General features: G+C 42.8%; 1 protein-coding gene across 12 annotated transcripts in view; it reads right to left on the reverse strand.

Annotated features, from left to right (window-relative positions):
* XPO6 (exportin 6) overlaps nt 1–20,237 on the reverse strand; it is a 117,519-nt gene that overhangs the window by 83,560 nt on the left and 13,722 nt on the right. For all 12 annotated transcript variants that reach the window (XM_077985659.1, XM_077985655.1, XM_077985654.1 and 9 more), the window contains one exon: nt 1,795–1,885. Coding sequence is in view for 8 of the 12 variants with exons in the window: in XM_077985655.1 (XP_077841781.1) it covers nt 1,795–1,885 (91 nt within the window). In the remaining 4 variants the exon portion in view is untranslated. The remainder of the gene's footprint in view (nt 1–1,794; nt 1,886–20,237) is intronic.

The raw sequence follows: 20,237 nt of genomic DNA on the forward strand, positions 1-20,237 counted from the left end.
CCCCGGATTCTCCTCAGCCTGCATTCAAATTTGGCATCTGGAGCATTTGGCTACTTAAATCTCTTTTAAGATCAGATGAGAATATGAACATGTTCAGCAGGTTCTATGTTTAATTCATGAAATAGAAGGTGAGCAAGGCAGAGGTTGCAGTGAGGCAAGATCATGCTACTGAACTCCAGCCTGGGCAACAGAGGGAGATTCCCATCTCAAAAAAAAAAAAAAAAAAAAAAACATGTTTGCCGGGCGAGGTGGCTCACGCCTGTAATCCCAGCACTTTGGGAGGCCGAGGTGGGTGGATCACGAGGTCAGGAGATTGAGACCATCCTGATAACACGGTGAAACTCCGTCTCTACTAAAAATACAAAAAATTAGCTAGGCGTGGTGGCAGGCACCTGTAGTCCCAGCTACTCGGGAGGCTGAGGCAGGAGAATGGCGTGAACCTGGGAGGCGGAGCTTGCAGTGAGCCAAGGTGGCATCATTGCACTTCAGCCTGGGTCACAGAGCGAGACTCTGTCTCAAAAAAAAAAAAAAACAAGGTGAGCAATATTTGATTTGCAAACCAAAAATTAAAGAATCAAAAGCATTTCAATTATAATCTAAAAAAAGACTTCAAAGAATAGAGTGTCAGAATATCGAAGACTAATGGCCAGGCACGGTGGCTCACACCTGTAATCCCAGCACTTTGGGAGGCCCAGGTGGGCAGATCTCTTGAGGTCAGGAGTTCAAGACCAGTCTGGCTAATATGGGTGAAACCCCGTCTCTACTATAAACACAAAAAATTAGCCGGGGGTGGTGGTGGGCACCTGTAATCCCAGGAACATGGGAGGCTGAGGCAGGAGAATCGCTTGAACCCAGGGGGCGGAGGTTGCAGTGAGCCGAGATCACCCCACTGAACTCCAGCCTGGGCAACAGAGTGAGACTCCCTCTCAAAAAAAAAAGGCGGGGGGGGCGGGGGCGGGGGCGGGGGCTCACGCCTGTAATCCCAACACTTTCGGAGGCCGAGGCGGGCGGATCATGAGGTCAGGAGATTGAGACCATCCTGGCTAACATGATGAAACCCTGTACTCTACTAAAAACACAAAAAAATGAGCTGGGCATGGTGGCGGGCGCCTGCAGTCCCAGCTACACGGGAGGCTGAGGTCGGAGAATGGCACGAACCCAGAAGACGGAGCGTGCAGTGAGTCAAGATCGTGCCACCACACTCCACCCTGGGCAACAGAGCAAGACTCCGACTCAAAAAAACAAATTTTTTTTTTTGAGACAGAATCTTATGTTGCCCAGGCAGCAGGAAGTCCTCAAATGTAATACCAGCTTTGGGATTTCTGGGCACTATTAGGTTCAGATCAGACTTCTGCACAGCAAAACATGTTGATTTTGACACTTTCCAGAGTTGTTACTGTTTTTCTTTAAATAACCATCCAGGTGCGGTGGCTCACGCTTACAATCCCAGCTATTCAGGAGGCTGAGACGGAGGATCACTTGAGGCCAGGAGTTCAAAACCAGCCTGGGCAACACAGCGAGACCCTGTCCCACTCACCCTAGACCCTCCACCAAGAAGTCGCAGGCTTCTTATATAAAAGTTCAACAACATTGCTGAAATTAAGATCCATAGTGATGGATTTTCTTTCCTTTGGTCAAGTGGAGGGGTTTCCCCAGCCACGTGCCAGCAGAATCAGAGCGAAAAAAGCAAGAATTCAAGGGGAAAGCATGCAGTCACGGCTATGAACAACTCCTTCCTCCCTACCGGGGCCTCCTCATTATAAATTCCTCTTTACAAGTCAATGCTCCACTTACCTATCTCACGTTTTCTTTCATTGGTCGTACAATCGTGAAAAAATTCTGTCATCAGACTTTCCAGTGCCCTGAGAGAGGCTTCTTCAGATGCCTAACAAAGGAATTTGAAAAAAAATCAATAAGCTGTATCTTCAGTTCCACGGTTCCTCAGTTCCTTCTAGGTCACATTCAACAGCAAGAGCAATTTACTTCCTCAAAATCTTGGTTCAACATTCTTCAAATGCATGGTATACACCAGAAAAACTGAAGGGAATTTCCCAGCTGACTCGAAACCCAATGTTGTTGCTGCAGCCTCTATAAATTCATGCTACTGTGCAGCTGATTTTCAATTATGTATGCTAAGGAAAGAGGAAATTCAAAACTCAACTCTGGAATCATGGTTGAAAGCAAATTAGCCCCTGGCCCTTCCTGAATGGGCAGAGTGGGGAGATTCAAGAAGGCCAGAGCTCCTCATAGACTATCCACCCCTGATACATTTCTCCTGCGTCTGAATAATTTGCCATATTTTGATTCACAGCACTTATATCAAACTGCTTCATGGATTCTCAGGGGTTTTTGAGGGGAACCGGGGAGAGTTGTCTTTTTTTAAGAGACAGGGTCTCTGTTTGCCCAGAATGAAGTACAGCGGTAAAATCATAGCTCACTGCAGCCTTGAATTCCCGTCCCAGCCTCCCAAAGCAATGGGACTACAAGTGTGAGTCACTCACTGCACCTGGCCACGGATTCTTGGCGGTTTTTGAAGGCATTCCAAGAGTCATACAGTCAATTCTCAATCTCACATGAGCAGCCAACAGAGATTAAAGTGCAGCTGAGAACCAAGCTAAATAGGGGTTCAAAATTAGTTCCTCTAAACCACAGGCCCACAGTGAAAGCCAGACTCTCAGCAGAACTGCTCAGATTGGAAATGAGAGGAGAGGGAGCCCAAGGCCCCCAGTGCTCATCCTCTCCCTTTGGGGTTTATATTGAGCCCCAAATCCCACTTCCTTTATTCTTATTCAAGTAAGAGGAGTCGCAGAAATAACCTTGAGTTAACACTCTTCACACAACCTGCCTTCAAAAAGGTAACCATTCCCAAACCATTTTTGAGTCATCACTGGTATAATTCTACCCCAGAGATAATCAAGAGCCAGCAGCAGTTCTGATTCTTTAATCATCTCTTAACTTCTTTCTTCCCACCTATCTCCCTTCCCCATATCCTCTCCATCACCCATGGACTGAGACCTGACTATAAAAACTGCATTTTAAAACGACAAGCCCACACTCAAATGTGTCACATGTCAAACTATAGTACACCAGAGGCCTCCGTCGGGTGATTGACTTTGGGAAGACTGAGGAACTTTTCATCTCTGTGGAAAAACCAGCACTTTTCAGTACCAATTACAGAGGCTGAATCAGACTTGATTCACAAGCGTGTGCACACCAACCAACACACTCAAATGCACCACACAGAATGCAGGGCCACGTTCATACAGTGCAAGGCACATCTGTTCCTCCCACACTGAGGTCACAGAATGATGGCTCTGCAATGACACCTGAACTGTGACACACTGAATGAATTATTGTATAGTAGTTTGAGCGCTTGTGAGTGAGAGGGACTTTCTTCCCTGAACTTTATATTTAGGATGAAGATTAGCCTAGCCCCCTACTCCTCTTTCAAATGTCCATATCGGTTTAACTAAAAAATATCCTTGGCTTGCAAGCCAAGCTGTTTTATTAAAAACTATCTATTTTTTCAAACCCAGAAATAATCTGAAAAGTGAAGCTAAAATAAGACTGCAATCTTCTAAAATCTGTTTCAAATGTTTGTGTTGATCAAAACAGCCTCACTGTTCTCACTTACTTTATAAATAAATGCTATAAATGCAAACCTCTAAAATGAGTGTACATAAATAAAAGAATGCCGTAGACTGTTTCATAAATCGAGTCTGGTATGCCATTTCATTTGAAAAAAGGATTTGCTATTTAAAATAAAAAGGCTGTGGGAAGATGCAGAAGAATAAGAAAAATAGCGCATGTTAAAATAAATAAATAGTTCTTCTGGAGCCAAAATGTGTTCCTGGAAACTAAGGGAACATCTGCAAATCATATCTCTCCACAACTTCTTCTTGTGTTGAATCATTTTAAAGTAGATCCTGGAGCAAATGTGAGCTTATCACATCCAGGCAATCAACCACCAAAATTTATTTAGTACTAGATTCTTGAGGAAGAGAGTTGAGAAATAAATGATTACTGGCAAGTTCCTGATAATCTCAAAAAGAATCCAACTCTGTCTCCATTCCCGGTCCCACCTACCCTTTACTCTGCCCCAACTGAAGAAGTTACGGTTCCTGAGGAAAGTGGAAGGACAAAAGTACTCCTAAGGATCCCAGATGGGCTGGTCCAAAGGTACTGAGTTACCTCAATGGACTGTTTGCAGTCAGTTACAGATGCAACTCCTTGTTCTACTCTTTCCCCCGTTCTCACTATTGCACTTCACTAGTCTTTTAAAAAAAAAAAAAAAAAGATGCATTCTCCCATTAAATGATGGCTACGTGAAAAAGGAAGCTCCAAAACCTAATCCAGGGCATCACCAGGTGTTTCCCAACAAGAACAAATAAGTGCTGCTTGCATTTTTAATCATTTCTATATCTGTAACAACAACACCTGCCTCACACGGTGATATGGGATCCAATGAGACGATCCATGTAAAACTGCTACATAAACCGTAAGGAATCATCTAATCTGTAGTTATGGCTGCTCTCATTTTTATTTGGTCTCAGATACCAAATGAAAATAGACCAAAGCAAAACAACGCAAGTGATCAAGCCTACTCTGAAACTAGAGACTCATGCCCTCAGGTTTAAGGGCTTTGTCCCAATCACATCTAGTGGGGCTTTTCAGACTAGATTTCAAAATGAAGCTACGTAAATGTATACGGAGTAAAAATCAGGAGGCTGAGAATTTGCCAACATCACACCATCAGAACAGAGGTAGAAAAGACACAGAAGGCACATTCAAGGACACTGGTTCAAGGATCCTGGAGAATTCCCTGGCTCCCATTTGGCAACAAGGCCACTGGAACCTTGGCCAGCTGTTTCAAGCAAGTGGTGAAGCCAGAATGTAGACTGGGGTGAGTTAAGGAATTAACTGCAAGTGAGGAAGAGGTAATACTCCAAGCAGATTACACTTTCAAGTAATGAAAGGGACAAAGAACATAAAACAAAATCCAAGTGCCATTGTATGGTAGGGAGACAAGGCTTCCATTCCCAAAGGCTACGCAAAAACTTTATCTCCTACGCTGCATTAATTTATGAAGAACAAGAAAATTTATCTGACTGCCTCCTACCTTGTGCTTGGGATTTAAGCCTCAGACCTTGACAAACTAAGGAAAGGCAAGATTAGTTTAAAAATAAGTGAGACACATTCACACACAAAAATTCCAGGAGGATTGTAGATACAGAGTATCTTCACAATCTAGGGGTAGGGAAAATTTTCTTAAACAGAACACATAAACCACTAACCATAAATGAAAAGACTGGTAAGTTGAAATGTTCATCAGATGGCACAATGGAGAGAGTGTAATAGAAAGCCACAAAATAGGAGCTATCTGCAAAATGGAAAACAGGGAACTCATATCAGAGCATAAAATAACTTCTACAAATCAGTGAAAAAAAAAAAAAGACAAAGGACTTCCATTTTTTTGGACAGGCAAATAATTACTTATAAAAGAGGATATTCAAAAAGCCTATAAATAAGTGTTCAGTCTCATTAGTTATCAGGAAAATACAAATTTAAAATAAGGTAGTGCTACACATCTACCACAGTGGCTAAAATTTAAAAGACTGACAATAACAAGTGTTGATGAGGATGCTGAGCAACCAGAACATGCATATACTGCTGGTGGGAGTATACACTGATACAACCACTCTAGAAAACTGACAGCTAAACATATGCATATCTTATGACCCTGCAATTCTACTCCTTGATATATACCCAACAGAAATTTTTACATGTATACCAAATGAAAATATACACAAATGTTCATAGCACTATTATACACAATACCCAAAAAGTCAAAAGAACCCAAATATCCATCATCACTGGAATGGATGAATAGTGATTTCTTGATAGAGGAGAATATTATAAGACAACAGGAATGAATATAGACACATGCAACAACACAGATGAATCTCACAAACACAATGTAGAGTGAAAGAAACCAAAACACATTATTCATTATTCACTTTATATTAATCTTAAAAAAAAAAAAAAAAAAGCCCGACACAGTGGTGCGCACCTATAATTCCAGCTACTTGGGAGGCTGGGGCAAGAGGATCACTCGAGCCCAGGAGTTCAAGGCTGCAGTGAGGTATGATTGCACCGATGCACTCTAGCCTGGGCAACACAGCAAGACCTTGTCTCTTAAAAAATAATAATAATTTAAATAAGTAAAACTTATTTATGGTATTATAATCAGACTAGTGGTTACCTTGGAGGAGAATGGATTCTAGTAATAGTCTATTCTATCTCAGTGTTAGTTACACAAAGATGATCAACTTTACGATTTATCTGCTTGTATGTAAATATATATACTGCAATTTTAAACACTTAATGTTTTAAAATCCTCATTTTCTAAAGTCCAGGTTGGTGTTTTCAGACTCCTTGGAAACTGTATTTTAGCTCTATCAGCACAACTGTGGCTCTGGGGACTGGCAATAAGCCTGCAGGTAACAGCGTGAGCATGAGGCTCCTGATTTCTAGGAACCATCACTTCAGAGCTGCCAGGGTGGCAGCACAAGGTATTACAATCCCATAAGCCTATGCTTCCCCCCCAAGAGTTACTTGGCTCACCTCAATAGCAAATGGCACATACACTTAAAATTAAAATCCCTGGGCAAGATGACGAATTAAACTTGGCTCAGAATATACTCTTGGAGAGCTCTGCATAGATCTAAAACAAACCCAAGTTTTCTGTTCCAGAAACAGTTAAAATCTGCAAAGGTAAGCTTGCGACTGTGCCTGCCTTGACTTTATCTGCTCCTTTCACTCTGCTGCTCATGGGTCAGCAGTTCAGAGATCTATGCCATTGCCTCATTTATTAAGGGACTACTAAGTGCACCAAGACTCATAATCACCTAAAAATGAAAACTTGGAAGAAGGGGAAGGGTGACGTAATTTGAGATCACCTTTGCTTCTTCCCCATATTCTCCATCCACAGCCAACACTATCAGGTCTGCAGACTGTTATCTTCTCCCTCACCACTATTTCTACGGAGCCCTAATCATCTCCTGCCCACATTACTATAATTGCTTTTACCTGGTTATCAGGTTTTCCAATTCCAATCCAACCAGTACTTTACCGCCAGATAAATTCTCCTAAATATACATTTTTCTGACACAATTATTCTTTTTTTTTTTTTTTTGGCTAAAGACATGGTCTCGCTCTGTTGCCAGGCGAGAGTGCAGTGGCATGATCATAGTTCACTAAGGCCTCAAACTCCTGGGCTCAAGCAATCCTCCTGCCTCAGCTTCGAGTAGCTGAGATTATAGGCACAAGCCACCACATCTGGCTGGTTTTTATTTTCATTTTTGTAGAGACTGGGTCTTGTTCTGTTGCCGAGGTTGGTGTTGAACGCCTGACTTCAAGTGATCCTTCTACCTTGGCCTCCCAAAATGCTGGGATTACAGGCGGGAGCCTCTGCATTCAGCCTAATTTTTTTTTTTTTTTAAAGAGACAGAGTGTTGCTGTATCACCCCAGGCTGGAGGGCAGTGGAACAATCACAGCTCACTGCAGCTTCAAACCCTTGAGCTCAGGCGATCCTCCCCACCTCAGCCTCTTAAGAAGCTGACACTACAGGCACATGCCATCACACCCAACTAATTTTCTGCTCCAATTATTCTAAACCTAGCTTTAATGCTGGAGTGACTAAGCAACTCAGCTATTTGTTGGACAAATGAGAATCCAATACGCACTAGGTAACTGATACTGCTTAAATTAAGCCCCTGGGATACGATGATGAGTAAGACGGTCCCTAACTTCAAAGAACTGAAGGTGGCCTAGCAGTTACATCCTGTAGTCCTGGCGTAGATATAAACAGCCTCAGAAGACCAAAGAGAAAACTAACTCTGTCTGAAGGAAAGAAAGCTTCACAGGGGTGATCTGGTTTTGAAGAGCAAAGAAGTTTACTAGGAGGATAAGAAGGAAAGCATGCCTGATTCAACATTACTCACCACAGGAAGCCACTCTAGTCTGAACACTCATGGTATCATAAGCAAGTACCTAGCCCCATCCTGCATTTGCTCCTGAGACTATACTTTATAGTTTAACCTTCATGAATTTTCTTATACAGGTTACAGTACAGATCAGGTCATTTTCATCTTTTGTCTTTGACTTGTAACCAGTACTATAGAATTTTGCCCATGGTGCTGTTACTCTGGTCATTTCAGAACGGCAAAATAAATGCAAGCTCTAGGGTCAGTTTCCCCAAGTTTGAATCCAAACGCGCAGCTTCACCTTGGCCTAGTTATTTAATGTGTCACTGTTTCCTCCTGTGCACAAATGGGGATAGTAAAAGTACCTAACATACTGGGTCATTCTGAGAATTAAATAAAATGTAAAATACATAGTAAACACAATGTCAGGCATGAAGTGTGGGCTGAAAGTCACTGTTCATACATCATATTAGGCTTCTCTCTCTAACCAGAACATCAACTGTCTGGAAAGATGCTCTATCTAGTATGTTTGTATTTTCTACAATATCCACCATGGACTGGTGCTCAACTATTTTAAAGACCAAATTCAAGAGAGTAAAAGGAACAAGAAAACTGTTAATATCACTTTCAGTTTCTCAAGAATACTGGTAATTCCTCCAAATTGAAGATACATGTGACTCTTTACATTTTCCCCTTCAAGGGCTCTGACCATAAGCAGACTTCTGCTCACACGCAGATTCAATCTGTGTTGAAAAACAGGAGACTGCTAACACTAAGACTGAGACTGAAGGTGGATAACAAGGTGCTTTTCCCTAAGATGTGACAGCTAGAAGGTGGTTTCCTCAAACCCTGATTAAATCTGTAACATGTTACCTAATGGCCTCTAAAATAACCCCCTCCAAGCATAACTTTTTTACAAAATTAATATTGGGCAATAATGACTATTTTTTTAATTTTTTTTAAAATAAAGATGGGGTATTGCTATGTTGCCCAAACTAGTCTTAAAACCCCCAGGCTCAAGCAATCCTCCTACCTATGCCTCTCAAAAGTTCTGGGATTACAGGCATGGGCCACCACAACCAGTCAAAAATGACTATTTTTTAAAGCCACTTCTATTAAGCTTTTTGTCACCCTTTCCCAGAGCCACATTTTGTATAATCTACTAGGAGGTGAATCATATGGGCCTCCTATATTCAGGTTCATGGCTCCTTGATAGCAAACCTCAACAAAATGAGGACTAGTATCCCGGAGTCCCATTCAACTATCCCTGTGGCACATCTAGAACAGTGTCATTACCCTATTTGCTTGTATATAAAGGTCTCCAAGAAAAGTGATTCTATCCCTGCTGCCAACCAAGGTTAAAAAGTATGCAAAACATAGCCGGTGTGTTACAACACACGCCATGTAAACTTTTATCTGAAAGCTAACAGGATTACCATAGATGTCTAAACTCTCAGATCATCACTCTCACTTCCCTACACCCTTCACCACTGCAAAAAAAAAAAAACAGAGGAGGGAAAAAAATCTTTGACCTGTAGGCCTGCACACAAGTATGAGATGAAATACCAAGCTTAAAATAACATGCACGGGAACCAAGGCGAGTGACATCTACCTATCCCCCTCCTGAAGTCATTCAGCTCAAAAAGCTAGAAAGATAGAAAAGTGCATCAAGGAAGCCCCAGTCAGGAGACCGACATTCAGAACAAGGCTTCCTCCCATCTCTCCCTCCCGTCACTACTGCTCTTTCGCATCCCAGCCCGTAGATATTTTCCTTTTCCTTTTATTTTCTGGAGACACAGGTCTTGCTCTGTAGCCCAGGCTTCAGTACAGTGGCATAAACTCTATCTCCCGGGCTCAAGCTATCCTTCTAACTCAGCCTCACAAGTAGCTGGGACCACAGCCGCACACAACCACACCCAGCTGATTTTTGTATTTTTTGTAGAGCTGGGGCTTCACCGTGTTGCCCAGACTGGTCTTAAACTCCAGGGCTCAAGCGATCCGCCTGCCTCAGCCTCCCAAAGTGCTGGGATTAGAGGCACGAGCCACAGTGCCCAACTGACAATTCCTTTTAAAAAAAAAACAAAAACAAAAAAAACAAAAAACAAAAAACCGCACACCATATTGAAGTAGAAATCTCACTTTATTTCTCTATTTAAAAAAAAGAAAATGTGGTGAAGTCCACTGACCAGTCTAGCAGTCAGCAGGGCAATCATTGGATGACTAGCTCAAAGACACACAGCCAGTGAGCAGCCAGCCGGAATCTCAGCTCCAGCCACACCCATGTGAGTTCCTTTCCTTAGCCTGACTGTGATAGGATGGAGTAAGGCCAAGCAGAGGGAAGACTGGGGTACAAATATACATTGATGTAATTAATTCTAAACATTGTATACAAGAGTTGCAGGGGGAAAAAAATGTCTTCTACTGAAGCAAAGAAACAGACAACCACAGCATGTAACAGGACTGCTAAGGCTGGGCAGGCGCACCCACCCCTCTATTAACATGCATTTGGAACAAAGTCATCCCCTTGCATGAGAAACGCTTCTTGTTGTCTTGTCTGCAGCTTAGATCTAGACATAACTTTGCACAGTATCTCCACACAGACATTTAATATTTGATTAAAACACACACTCTGGCTGCATCTAAACATAATTTTAGTCATTAAGAAGCACTTTTCAGTCGAGTGCAGTGGCTCACACCTGTAATCACAACACTTTGGGAGGCCAAGGCAGAGGGATCATGAGGTCAGGAGATCGAGACCATCCTGGCTAACACGGTGAAACCCCATCTCTACGAAAAATACAAAAAATTAGCCGGGCATGGTGGCAGGCGCCCATAGTCCCAGCTACTCAGGAGGCTGAGGTAGGAGAATGGTGTGAACCGGAGAGGTGGAGATTGCAGGGAGTCGAGATCGTGCTACTGCACTCTAGCCTGGGCGACAGAGCAAGACTCTGTCTCAAGGAAAAAAAAAAAGCACTTTTCTCCTTTAATCCAAAACTACCATAAAGTTTATCAATGGCAGAACATTCCTCCATTATTTCTTCCATTTGCATAAAGTGCCCAGATTGTCTGTCTCTTCCACTGATTACTGCTGAGGACCAAGAGTTAGAAGCAAGATGACTGCCAGGTGTCTGAGCCAGGAAGTTCAACTGGTCCCACTGTGGTAAGTGATAAGTGGAAGCAGCATATTTTCTCCCCATGGAAACCAATTAGAGGAAACATCTTAGTATACAGAGGATGGTATGTTTTACACTGGGAAAACTCATCCACGTACTATTGGAGAATTCATAAAACCAAGACTCACCAATTAGCTACCAATGGAGAAGTGCACCAGTTACATTTTTTTTTTTTTTTTTTTGAGACCGAGTTTAGCTCTATTGCCCAGCTGGAGCGCAGTGACACGATCTCAGCTCACTGCAACCTCCGTTCAAGCAATTATTGTGCCTAAGCCTCCCAAGGAGCTGGGATTACAGGTGCCCGCCACCACACTTGGCTATTTTTTTTTGTATTTTTATTAGAGACAAGGTTTCACCATGTTGGCCAGGCTGGTCTTGAACTCTTGACCTCAAGCGATCCCGCCCACCTTGGCCTCCCAAAGTGCTGGGATTACAGGCCTGAGCCAGCATGCCCAGCCAGATTTCCATAACTTTAGACAACAAATCTAAAGACTAAAGAGTATGACAAGTAAATACTACACCTGACCACAGGCTGATCCTGGACTGGAGGGAAAAAATGCTATGTAAGGCATGACTGAGTCAACTGACAAAACTGGAATAAAGGTGGTAGTAGCTTAGATCAAAGTACTGAATCAATGTTCTATTAACTGAAGATGGTAACTGTACTATAGTCATGTAGAAGAATGCCCCTATTAAGAAATACACAATATAGGGCAATGGACCATGACAAAGGCAACTTACTCTAAAATTGTTCAGAAAAAAATACATGTGTGTGTGAATGTACGTGCATGTACGTGCATATATGCCTATATATACATATAGAGAGGGAATGTGCAAATAATAAAGTTAACAGGACAAAATATTAATGGTAGTTGAGTTTGGGTAAAGGGTATGAGAGATCTTTGTAACACTTATTCCTTGAAATCTTTCTATTTGAAATCATTTTGAAATAAACAGTTTTTAAAATACCATCCGCTGGCTGGTACCCTCTACCTTGCTCCTGGATGTTCCTGGCTGCTCCCAGCTAGCTTGGCATATGGCAAAGAGAAACGGAGAAAAGGATACAATAGGAAGGAATTATTCTCTCAGATGCCAGGTTTATTTTCACCACGGTTACACAGCCTAGACATTAAAATGTTTGCATCTACTGGTTGGGCAATAACCATATCCACTAGGAGCTAAAACACATATATTTTATATACTTATTTATATTCCAGTCAGAAGGCTTTAATTAAACAGCCAAAAAAGTAAATGATAAAAATAGTTATTCTGCAAGAAACTGTCTAAAATAAATGAGTAATACAGCCAAGAATAGGCTCTCTCTTCACAGTCCCATCTGCTTCCCTTTCCCAGGTACATATCCCAGGAGGATGGATGTTTATATCTGCATGCCTAGTATTAAACTCAAAAGATACTTACTGGGCACATTAACACAAGGCATGCTACCAAGAAATCCTAAAACAGGATCACAGAATCTTAAGACAGAAGTAAACAAACCCCAGAGCACAGCAAGTCCAATCTTGTTCTACAACGAGGAAAATGAAGCCGAGAGAGCATCCTCCCAAAGTCAGCCAGCTGTGGGTCAAGTGAAGACACAGGCAGGCCACCAGAGTTCTTGCCCAGTGACAGCTCCCTGCACCCCTTGAGGAAGCACAGAGGAGTTCTGCTCCAAGGGTTTTAAGGATGATGAATGAGCTGGCTTTACCTGGCATTGGATGACATCAGGTAATGAATGAGTACGAAACTGACAAACCACTCTAAAAGCATGCTGCAAATCTAACATGATGATTAACACTACTCTTCAGGTGAGTAATTTCATTTCAGCTGCTACTACCACCTGTGCTATTTAAGAGCCAGTCTCTTTTGTAAAACCTCTTTTGTAAAACCACTTTCATCCTGAATTATTCCCAGATAGACTTGGCATTTTAAATAAGTTAACATAATGGCTGGACGCGGTGGCTCAGATCTGTAATCCCAGCACTTTGGGAGGCTGAGGCGGGCAGATCATCTGAGTCAGGAGTTCGAGACCAGTCTGGCCAACATGGTAAAACCCTGTCTCTACTAAAAAAAACAAAAATTAGCCAGGAGTGGTGGTGGCGGGCACCTGTAATCCCAGCTACTCAAGAGGCTGAGGCAGGAGAATCGCTTGAACCCAGGTGGCAGAGGCTGCAGTGAGCTGAGATCATGCCACTGCACTCCAGCCTGGGCGACAGAACGAGACTACATCTCATTAAAAAAAAAAAAAAAAAAGTTAACATAATATTATTTGACTTTGGTAAAAATCTCTAGACTGCATTACTACTGGGAACTGGGGTAGCATAATCACCCCCTCCAGGTTCCACCCAATTGCCATAAAGTCTCAAGAAGCCGAGAGCAAACCAAAGTCTACCATCCTCTTTGTCAATGGCAAAGCTGCAGCGCCTCGCCCTTCCCATTTCTAGTTGGCCTTGCCACCCGCCTCCAGACCTAGGGACAAAGAATGGTGAAAGGAAGGTAGGACACAGCTGAGGACAGGCTTCTCTTAAGGGTAAGCTGGGGAGAGAGTTTAAGCACAAAGCCAGGCTTTGTGTGTTCTGATACAGTGACCTCACACCTGGTAGATGTGGACCAACGGAGTGAGGCTCTCCCCGGTGCACCAATCAGATAAATCACCCCTATGGAAAGGAAGAAATGAGAGGGTGGAGACGGGCCCAAAAGAATATGCCCCAATACTGCTCCCACCTGGTGTGCAGTCAACAATCCCCTGAATGTAGGCTAAAGCAAGAATGAGGGGACAGGAAGGTTACCCTCTACACAAGAAATGAGAAAACTTACAGGTTTGTTTTCTCTAATGGGAAATAGCGCTGTCACTGAGGGGTACATGGCCAAGCACAGCAGGCAAAAAGTGCCAGGTTAGAGCCAGTCCTGGCTCTACTGAGTCTAGTCTGTGGAACTATGAGCAAACCCCGCAAGCTCCTAGAGCATTCTTCATATTGAAAGTAATCAGGTGTGTACACTGTGCACATATTGGCTGATACAGTCATCTCTCCCTCACTGTAAGTTCTTCTTATGTAAACTCCATGTGTGGGTCTGCTTTTATAAAGGCAAAGTCCCCCTAAGTTGCCACCAGCTTGTCCCTCTGAATACACCTAGTGCCACCTTTATACGTTTTTTAAATTCATGTTCAGTCACATTCCTCGAAGGCTCTCAAGATATCACTGCCAATTGCCAAAGGGTCCTTAAGTATCCCTGCAAATATAGATAACGCTGACCAGGGTGGCAGCTGCTGGGGGATCTCTGAAGGCACCGCATTACACAGGAAGTGTGAGGGCACTGCACAAGGAGAGATCTGTGTCGGGAGGAAGTGACTCTTCTTGGCCAATAGGTTCTCAATGCTCCTCCCATCCCTGCAGATCATTACTAGCCACAAAGGGAGAAGACGCTGCAAAGCAACTCTCTAAATAGGCACTCTCATGTGCCCGGGTTCTACTAATAAACTATAACTTATACAATACAAAAAAAAGATATTGTAATATTGGAACTATACACAGTTCCGTCCCTTCACCCCACTGGCGAGACACTGGATTAGAAAGGCAAAACAGTGGTAGTGGTGGCTGTGGTGACAGTGAGCAGCAGGAAAGGAGACGGTGCCTTTCTGGAGGGAGTCGGTGCACAAGTGAAACGAAACAGGTACTCAGCCAGGGACCCTGGCCTTGCTCACATCCCTGGATGGTGAAGATGACTCTACATGGGATTTTTAATGAGACTTCAATCCTCGCACAGCAAGCACGCATCACCCGTCCCACGATTCTCAACCAATTTTGCTAGAAGTGACTCAGTCCGTCTCGAAGCTCTGCCCCTTCTATAGGCACCAGCACAAAGCCAAGACTGACCAGAAATCCCACACCCTTCTTCTTCCTGGGCCCTTCCACCCCCAACAGGTGGCTGGGTACACATGTCCTGGGAATGCCGTAATATGAACTGAAGGGTGTGGGCTGTGGAGTCAGGGCAGGTCGCACCTGATGATGACTTCCTGATTACTTATCTGCATGCCCCTGAGCAAATTACCTAACCTCTCGGAGCTCAAGTTTCTTCACTTGCAAAATGAACTTTCAACCGTACTCTCCCTCACCAAGTAGTTGTGGGAATGACATCAATGGATGTAAATCCCTTAGCACCCTTATCCATAAATGAGCAAAACTATTTCACTACATATTTCACTGGTGAGTCAATGAGGTTTTTTTTTTTTTTTAAAAAAAAAAAAAAAAAAAAAAAGGCCGGGCGCGGTGGCTCAAGCCTGTAATCCCAGCACTTTGGGAGGCCGAGACGGATGGATCACGAGGTCAGGAGATAGAGACCATCCTGGCTAACATGGTGAAACCCCGTCTCTACTAAAAAATACAAAAAACTAGCCGGGCGAGGTGGCGGGCACCTGTAGTCCCAGCTACTCGGGAGGCTGAGGCAGGAGAATGGCGTGAACCCGGGAGGCGGAGCTTGCAGTGAGCTGAGATCCGGCCACTGCACTCCAGCCCAGGCGGCAGAGCAAGACTCCGTCTCAAAAAAAAAAAAAAAAAAAAAAAAAGAACAAAATTAAAATCCTACATAAAAAATTAGCTAAATGCTCAAAAACATCCCAAGAATGCCAAATGCCTTTTCACTTTCATTTTTATATACAAATCACCTCTCACTGCTGCAAATGAAGAATGTAAGAATGAAAACATGTCCCACAGGCCTCCATCTGTGTGTTCAGGACAGTAAGAGTTTGGGACTAAACTCATGATTCTAGCAGCAAACACTTTTTTTCTTTTTAAAGAAAGAAATATTGCATAGAACCCCACCATGTAAAGCAGACTAAATGAGAAACTGCTTAATTAATAAGGGTAGAGGAGGGGGTCTCAAACGCCTGTCTGTACTCCCAAACCTAGTACCTGTGACACCTCCAAGAATCCCTACGGGCCTACAGAGCACAAGAAAAGCCCAGCGCTAAAGCCGTTCCCAGCTTTGTGATTCTGGTTCTAACAAGTCTAGAAAGTTTTTGGGGGGTAAAAAATGGTTGCTAAAAAGACTGGTTTGTACATTCTCTCTCAAGTATCTTTCAACCGCGAGCCCCATCACCACTGCCACCCAGGGTCTTTGCTACCTGACCACCAGGGGTGATTAAACCATTTCATCACCTGGCCCTAACCTAGCTGACTTACTGTCCCCACCTCACCATCCAGAGCCACCCACCTATCCTCTGCCTCAGCCAAACCCAAATTCACCCTTTCCCCTCCACATAACAGTTCCGTCTTCACACACGCTATTTCCTCTAATATGCTCCTGATTCCTTGAAAAGGTCCCCACCTCTGTAAAGCCTAATGCAGTCCCCCTATCCCCACCCTCAGAGCTCCTCACTCCTGGGCTTCAACATGATACCGATCACAATGAACTGAAATTACATCTTTTACTCTCATACAGAGATGGCAAGACAACTGGTGCCACCTTAAGGGAAGACAAGTTAGCAATATTTATCACATTTCAAACACAAAGACAACTTCACTCAGCAATACACTTTTGGTGATTTTTCCTCCAAAGTTTAGGTGTAAAGGATCTTCATGTCAATGCCGTTTGTAAAACAAAAGATTGGAGACAACTTAAGTTTCCATCAAGGCAGGATTGGTTAAATAAAGTACATCCACACGGTGGAACACCTTCTAACTATGAAAAACAGTGAGTAAGCTCTATACATATACATATATAGAACCATGAAAACCACTCACCTAAAAACACATTTCCCCATACCCAAGGATCCCAGTTAAACATGGCCAGGCGTGGTGGCTAACGCCTGTAATCCCAGCACTTTGAGAGGACAAGGCGGGCGGACCACTTGAGGTCAGGAGTTAGAGACCAGCTGGCCAACATGGTGAAACCTCGTCTTTACTAAAATTACAAAAATTAGCCAGGTGTGGTGGCACGAGCCCGCAGTCCCAGCTACTCAGGAGGCTGAAGCAGGAGAATCGCTTGAACCCAGGAGGCGGAGGTTGCAGTGAGCAGAGATCACGCCACTGCACTCCAGACTAACAGAGACTCAGTCTCAAAAAAAAGAAAATGCCAAACACTGAGAAAGAGATGCCTGGGGATCTTCTCTGCTTGTCCTTGTCATCCCAAATACCACTCTTGCTCTTAAGCAAAACTCCGCACATTTCCTACGGTCTTATGTACTAGACACTGTCACAAACATATTCATTCTTTAGGATGGTTATTTTTTTGATAACACAGAAGAACTTGCACTTACCTGCAAGTTCTCCAATTTGCACTCCAAATCAAGGTAAATACCTAGAAGTTTCCTGTTTATTCCACCATGGAATGTGCTGCCTGCCATTCACTGCCTTTCACTCTCCAAGCCCCATACTTTTCCCATCTTTGTCTCTATTTTAGGTTCCATCCTACCCCAAGGTCTATAACCCTCTGTCCACTGGCAGTAACTATTGGTATAAACTATTTCTTCCTAGTGGCTGGGGCATGGGACATCCTGGGCAATTAAATATGCTGAATTCAAGACTGTTGCCATAGATGGATTTCAATTTTCAAAATATAGATTAAATTCAACTTTTACTTAATCTACATCATCTTTTTATGTATCAGGAGATAAGGAAGGACCATATAGTGTATGATAATTTACATAAAATATCCAGAATAAGCACATTCATGAGATAGGAAGCAGATTTGTGGTCACCAGGGGCTGCGGCGAGGGAGAAAGGGGAATGACTGCTTAATGGGTACAGGTTTCCTCTGGAGTGATGAAAAAGTGTGAAACTAGAGTGGTGACTCTTGCACAACATGGTGAATGCACTTAATGTCACTGAACTGCATACTTTAAAATGGTGACGTTTTATGTTATGTGTTGCTATAGTCTGGATGTGGTTTGTCTCCACCTAATCTCATGTCAAAATTTGATCCCCAATGTAGGAAGCAGGGCCGAATGAGAGGTGTTTGGGTCATGGGGGTAGATCCTGATGAATAAATTAATGCCCTCCCTGGTAAGGAGTTGGGGGGTGAGGGTAAGTAAATTCTCACTCTCCTAGTTCCTGAGAGCTGGCTGTTTGAAAGGGCCCGGTGCCTCTCCTCTCACTCTCATCCTTCCTCTCTCGCCCTGTGATCTCTGCACACAGATTCCCCTTCACCGGCCACCAGGAGTGGAAGTAGCCTGAGTCCCTTACGACATGCCCTATCTTGAACCTTTCAGCCACCAAAATTGGGAGCCAAATATACCTTTTCCCTTTACAAACTACCCAGCTTCAAATACTCCTTCAGCAACACAAAACAGACTAAAACATGTAGTATTTTAAGGCCGAGGCAGGTAGATCACTTCAGGTCAGGAATTCAAGACCAGCCTAGCGAACATGGTGACACCCCGTCTCTACTAAAAATACAAAAATTAGCCGGGCATGGTGGTTCATGCCTGTAATCCCAGCTACTCGGGAGGCTGAGGCAGGAGAATCGCTTGAATCCGGGAGGCAAAGGTTGCAGTGAGCTGAGATCACGCCACTGCGCTTTAGCCTGGCTCAAAAACAAAAAAAAAAAAAAAATGTGCATTTTACTATAGCTTTTTGAAAAGTAACTAACTTAAGACTAGAAAAAATATGTTAAGACACTATTTCTAATACATTAATGTAAATATAAGGGATACCTAAATAAAGCTTAAGGGATCTGTCTCCTATAAACAGACAAAAAATAAAATCTAACTTGTTAGTAAGTTTCCTACATAAACACACAGAAAAAGATACTGAGGAACAATAATGAGAAGCCATTATTTAACCTATTAAATTAGCAACAATTTTCTTAAGATTACCCAATGCTGATGAGTATATTTATCTACAGCTGATGGGAAGAAAAAACTCAAGTAACCTTTCTGGAAAACGTGATGAAGAGCCTTAAAAATGTTCAGACTAGGCTGGGCGCAGTGGCTCACGCCTGTAATCCCAGCACTTTGGGAGGCTGAGGCAGGCAGATCACGAGGTCAGGAGTTAAAGACCAGCCTGGCCAACATAGTGAAACCCCACTCTACTAAAAATACAAAAAAATATTAGCCAGGCGTGGTAGTGGGCGCCTGTACTCCCAGCTACTTGGGAGGCTGAGGCAGGAGAACTGCTTGAACCCGGGAGGTGGAGGCTGCAGTGAGCCAAGATTGTGCCACTGCACTCCAGCCTGAGCAACACAGACAGACTCTGTCTTAAAAAAAAAAAAAAAAAAAAAAAAAACTGTTCAGACTACATCTAAAAAAAACACAGCCCTCAGACCCTTGGGCCTTTCTGGGAATCTATCCTAAGGCAATTTTCTAAAATACATACAAAGCTTTTCGCAAAGACATTAATCACATTATTATTTACCATGGCAAAAAAAACAGAACAAAGAACTGCTTAAGAATCCATGCAATGCAGTATTATAAAACCACTGCAAATATTTATAAAATATTTAATGATCTGAAAAGCCACTTACGCTATAAAGTGGAAAAGGCAGAAGAAAAAAGTGCATTTACAGTGTAATCTCAACCATATTTAAAAAGTAAACAGGAAAAAAGACAAGAAGGAAGCAAATCAAAATGTAATTAGAGATTGAATCCAATGGTAGTAATTTCTTTGTTTTTTTAAGTTATCAAATATTCTACAGACTTCAAAATACTTTTTATAATCAGGATAACAACTACTAAGCAAAATCAAGAAGTGGCAGAGAAGATTTTGTGTTTCTACAGTAGCATCAGTACCTACTGATTGTCTAGCAGTACTAGAATGAAGAAGGGACAGAAACTGAGCTAAATTATTGGTCACAAGGCCAGGAACACCGGCTCACACCTGTAATCCCAGCACTTTGGGGGGCCAAAGCAGGAGGACTGCTTGAGTCCAGGATTTTAAAACCAGCCTGGGCAATATAGCGAGATCATATGCTGATATAAGAAAAAATAATAATTTTAAAATGAAAAAAAGAAAAAAAGACACTTTTAAAAAAATAAATTGTTGGTCACAAATGTTGGAGGGCTTGGCTGCTGCAGTTTTGTTTTTTGTTTGTAAGTACCTATGGGAGAAGAGCATACAAAAACTCCCTACACTATTTCTGCAACTC

This window comes from Macaca mulatta, chromosome 20 (assembly GCF_049350105.2).
Source record: "Macaca mulatta isolate MMU2019108-1 chromosome 20, T2T-MMU8v2.0, whole genome shotgun sequence".
NCBI lineage: Eukaryota > Metazoa > Chordata > Mammalia > Primates > Cercopithecidae > Macaca > Macaca mulatta.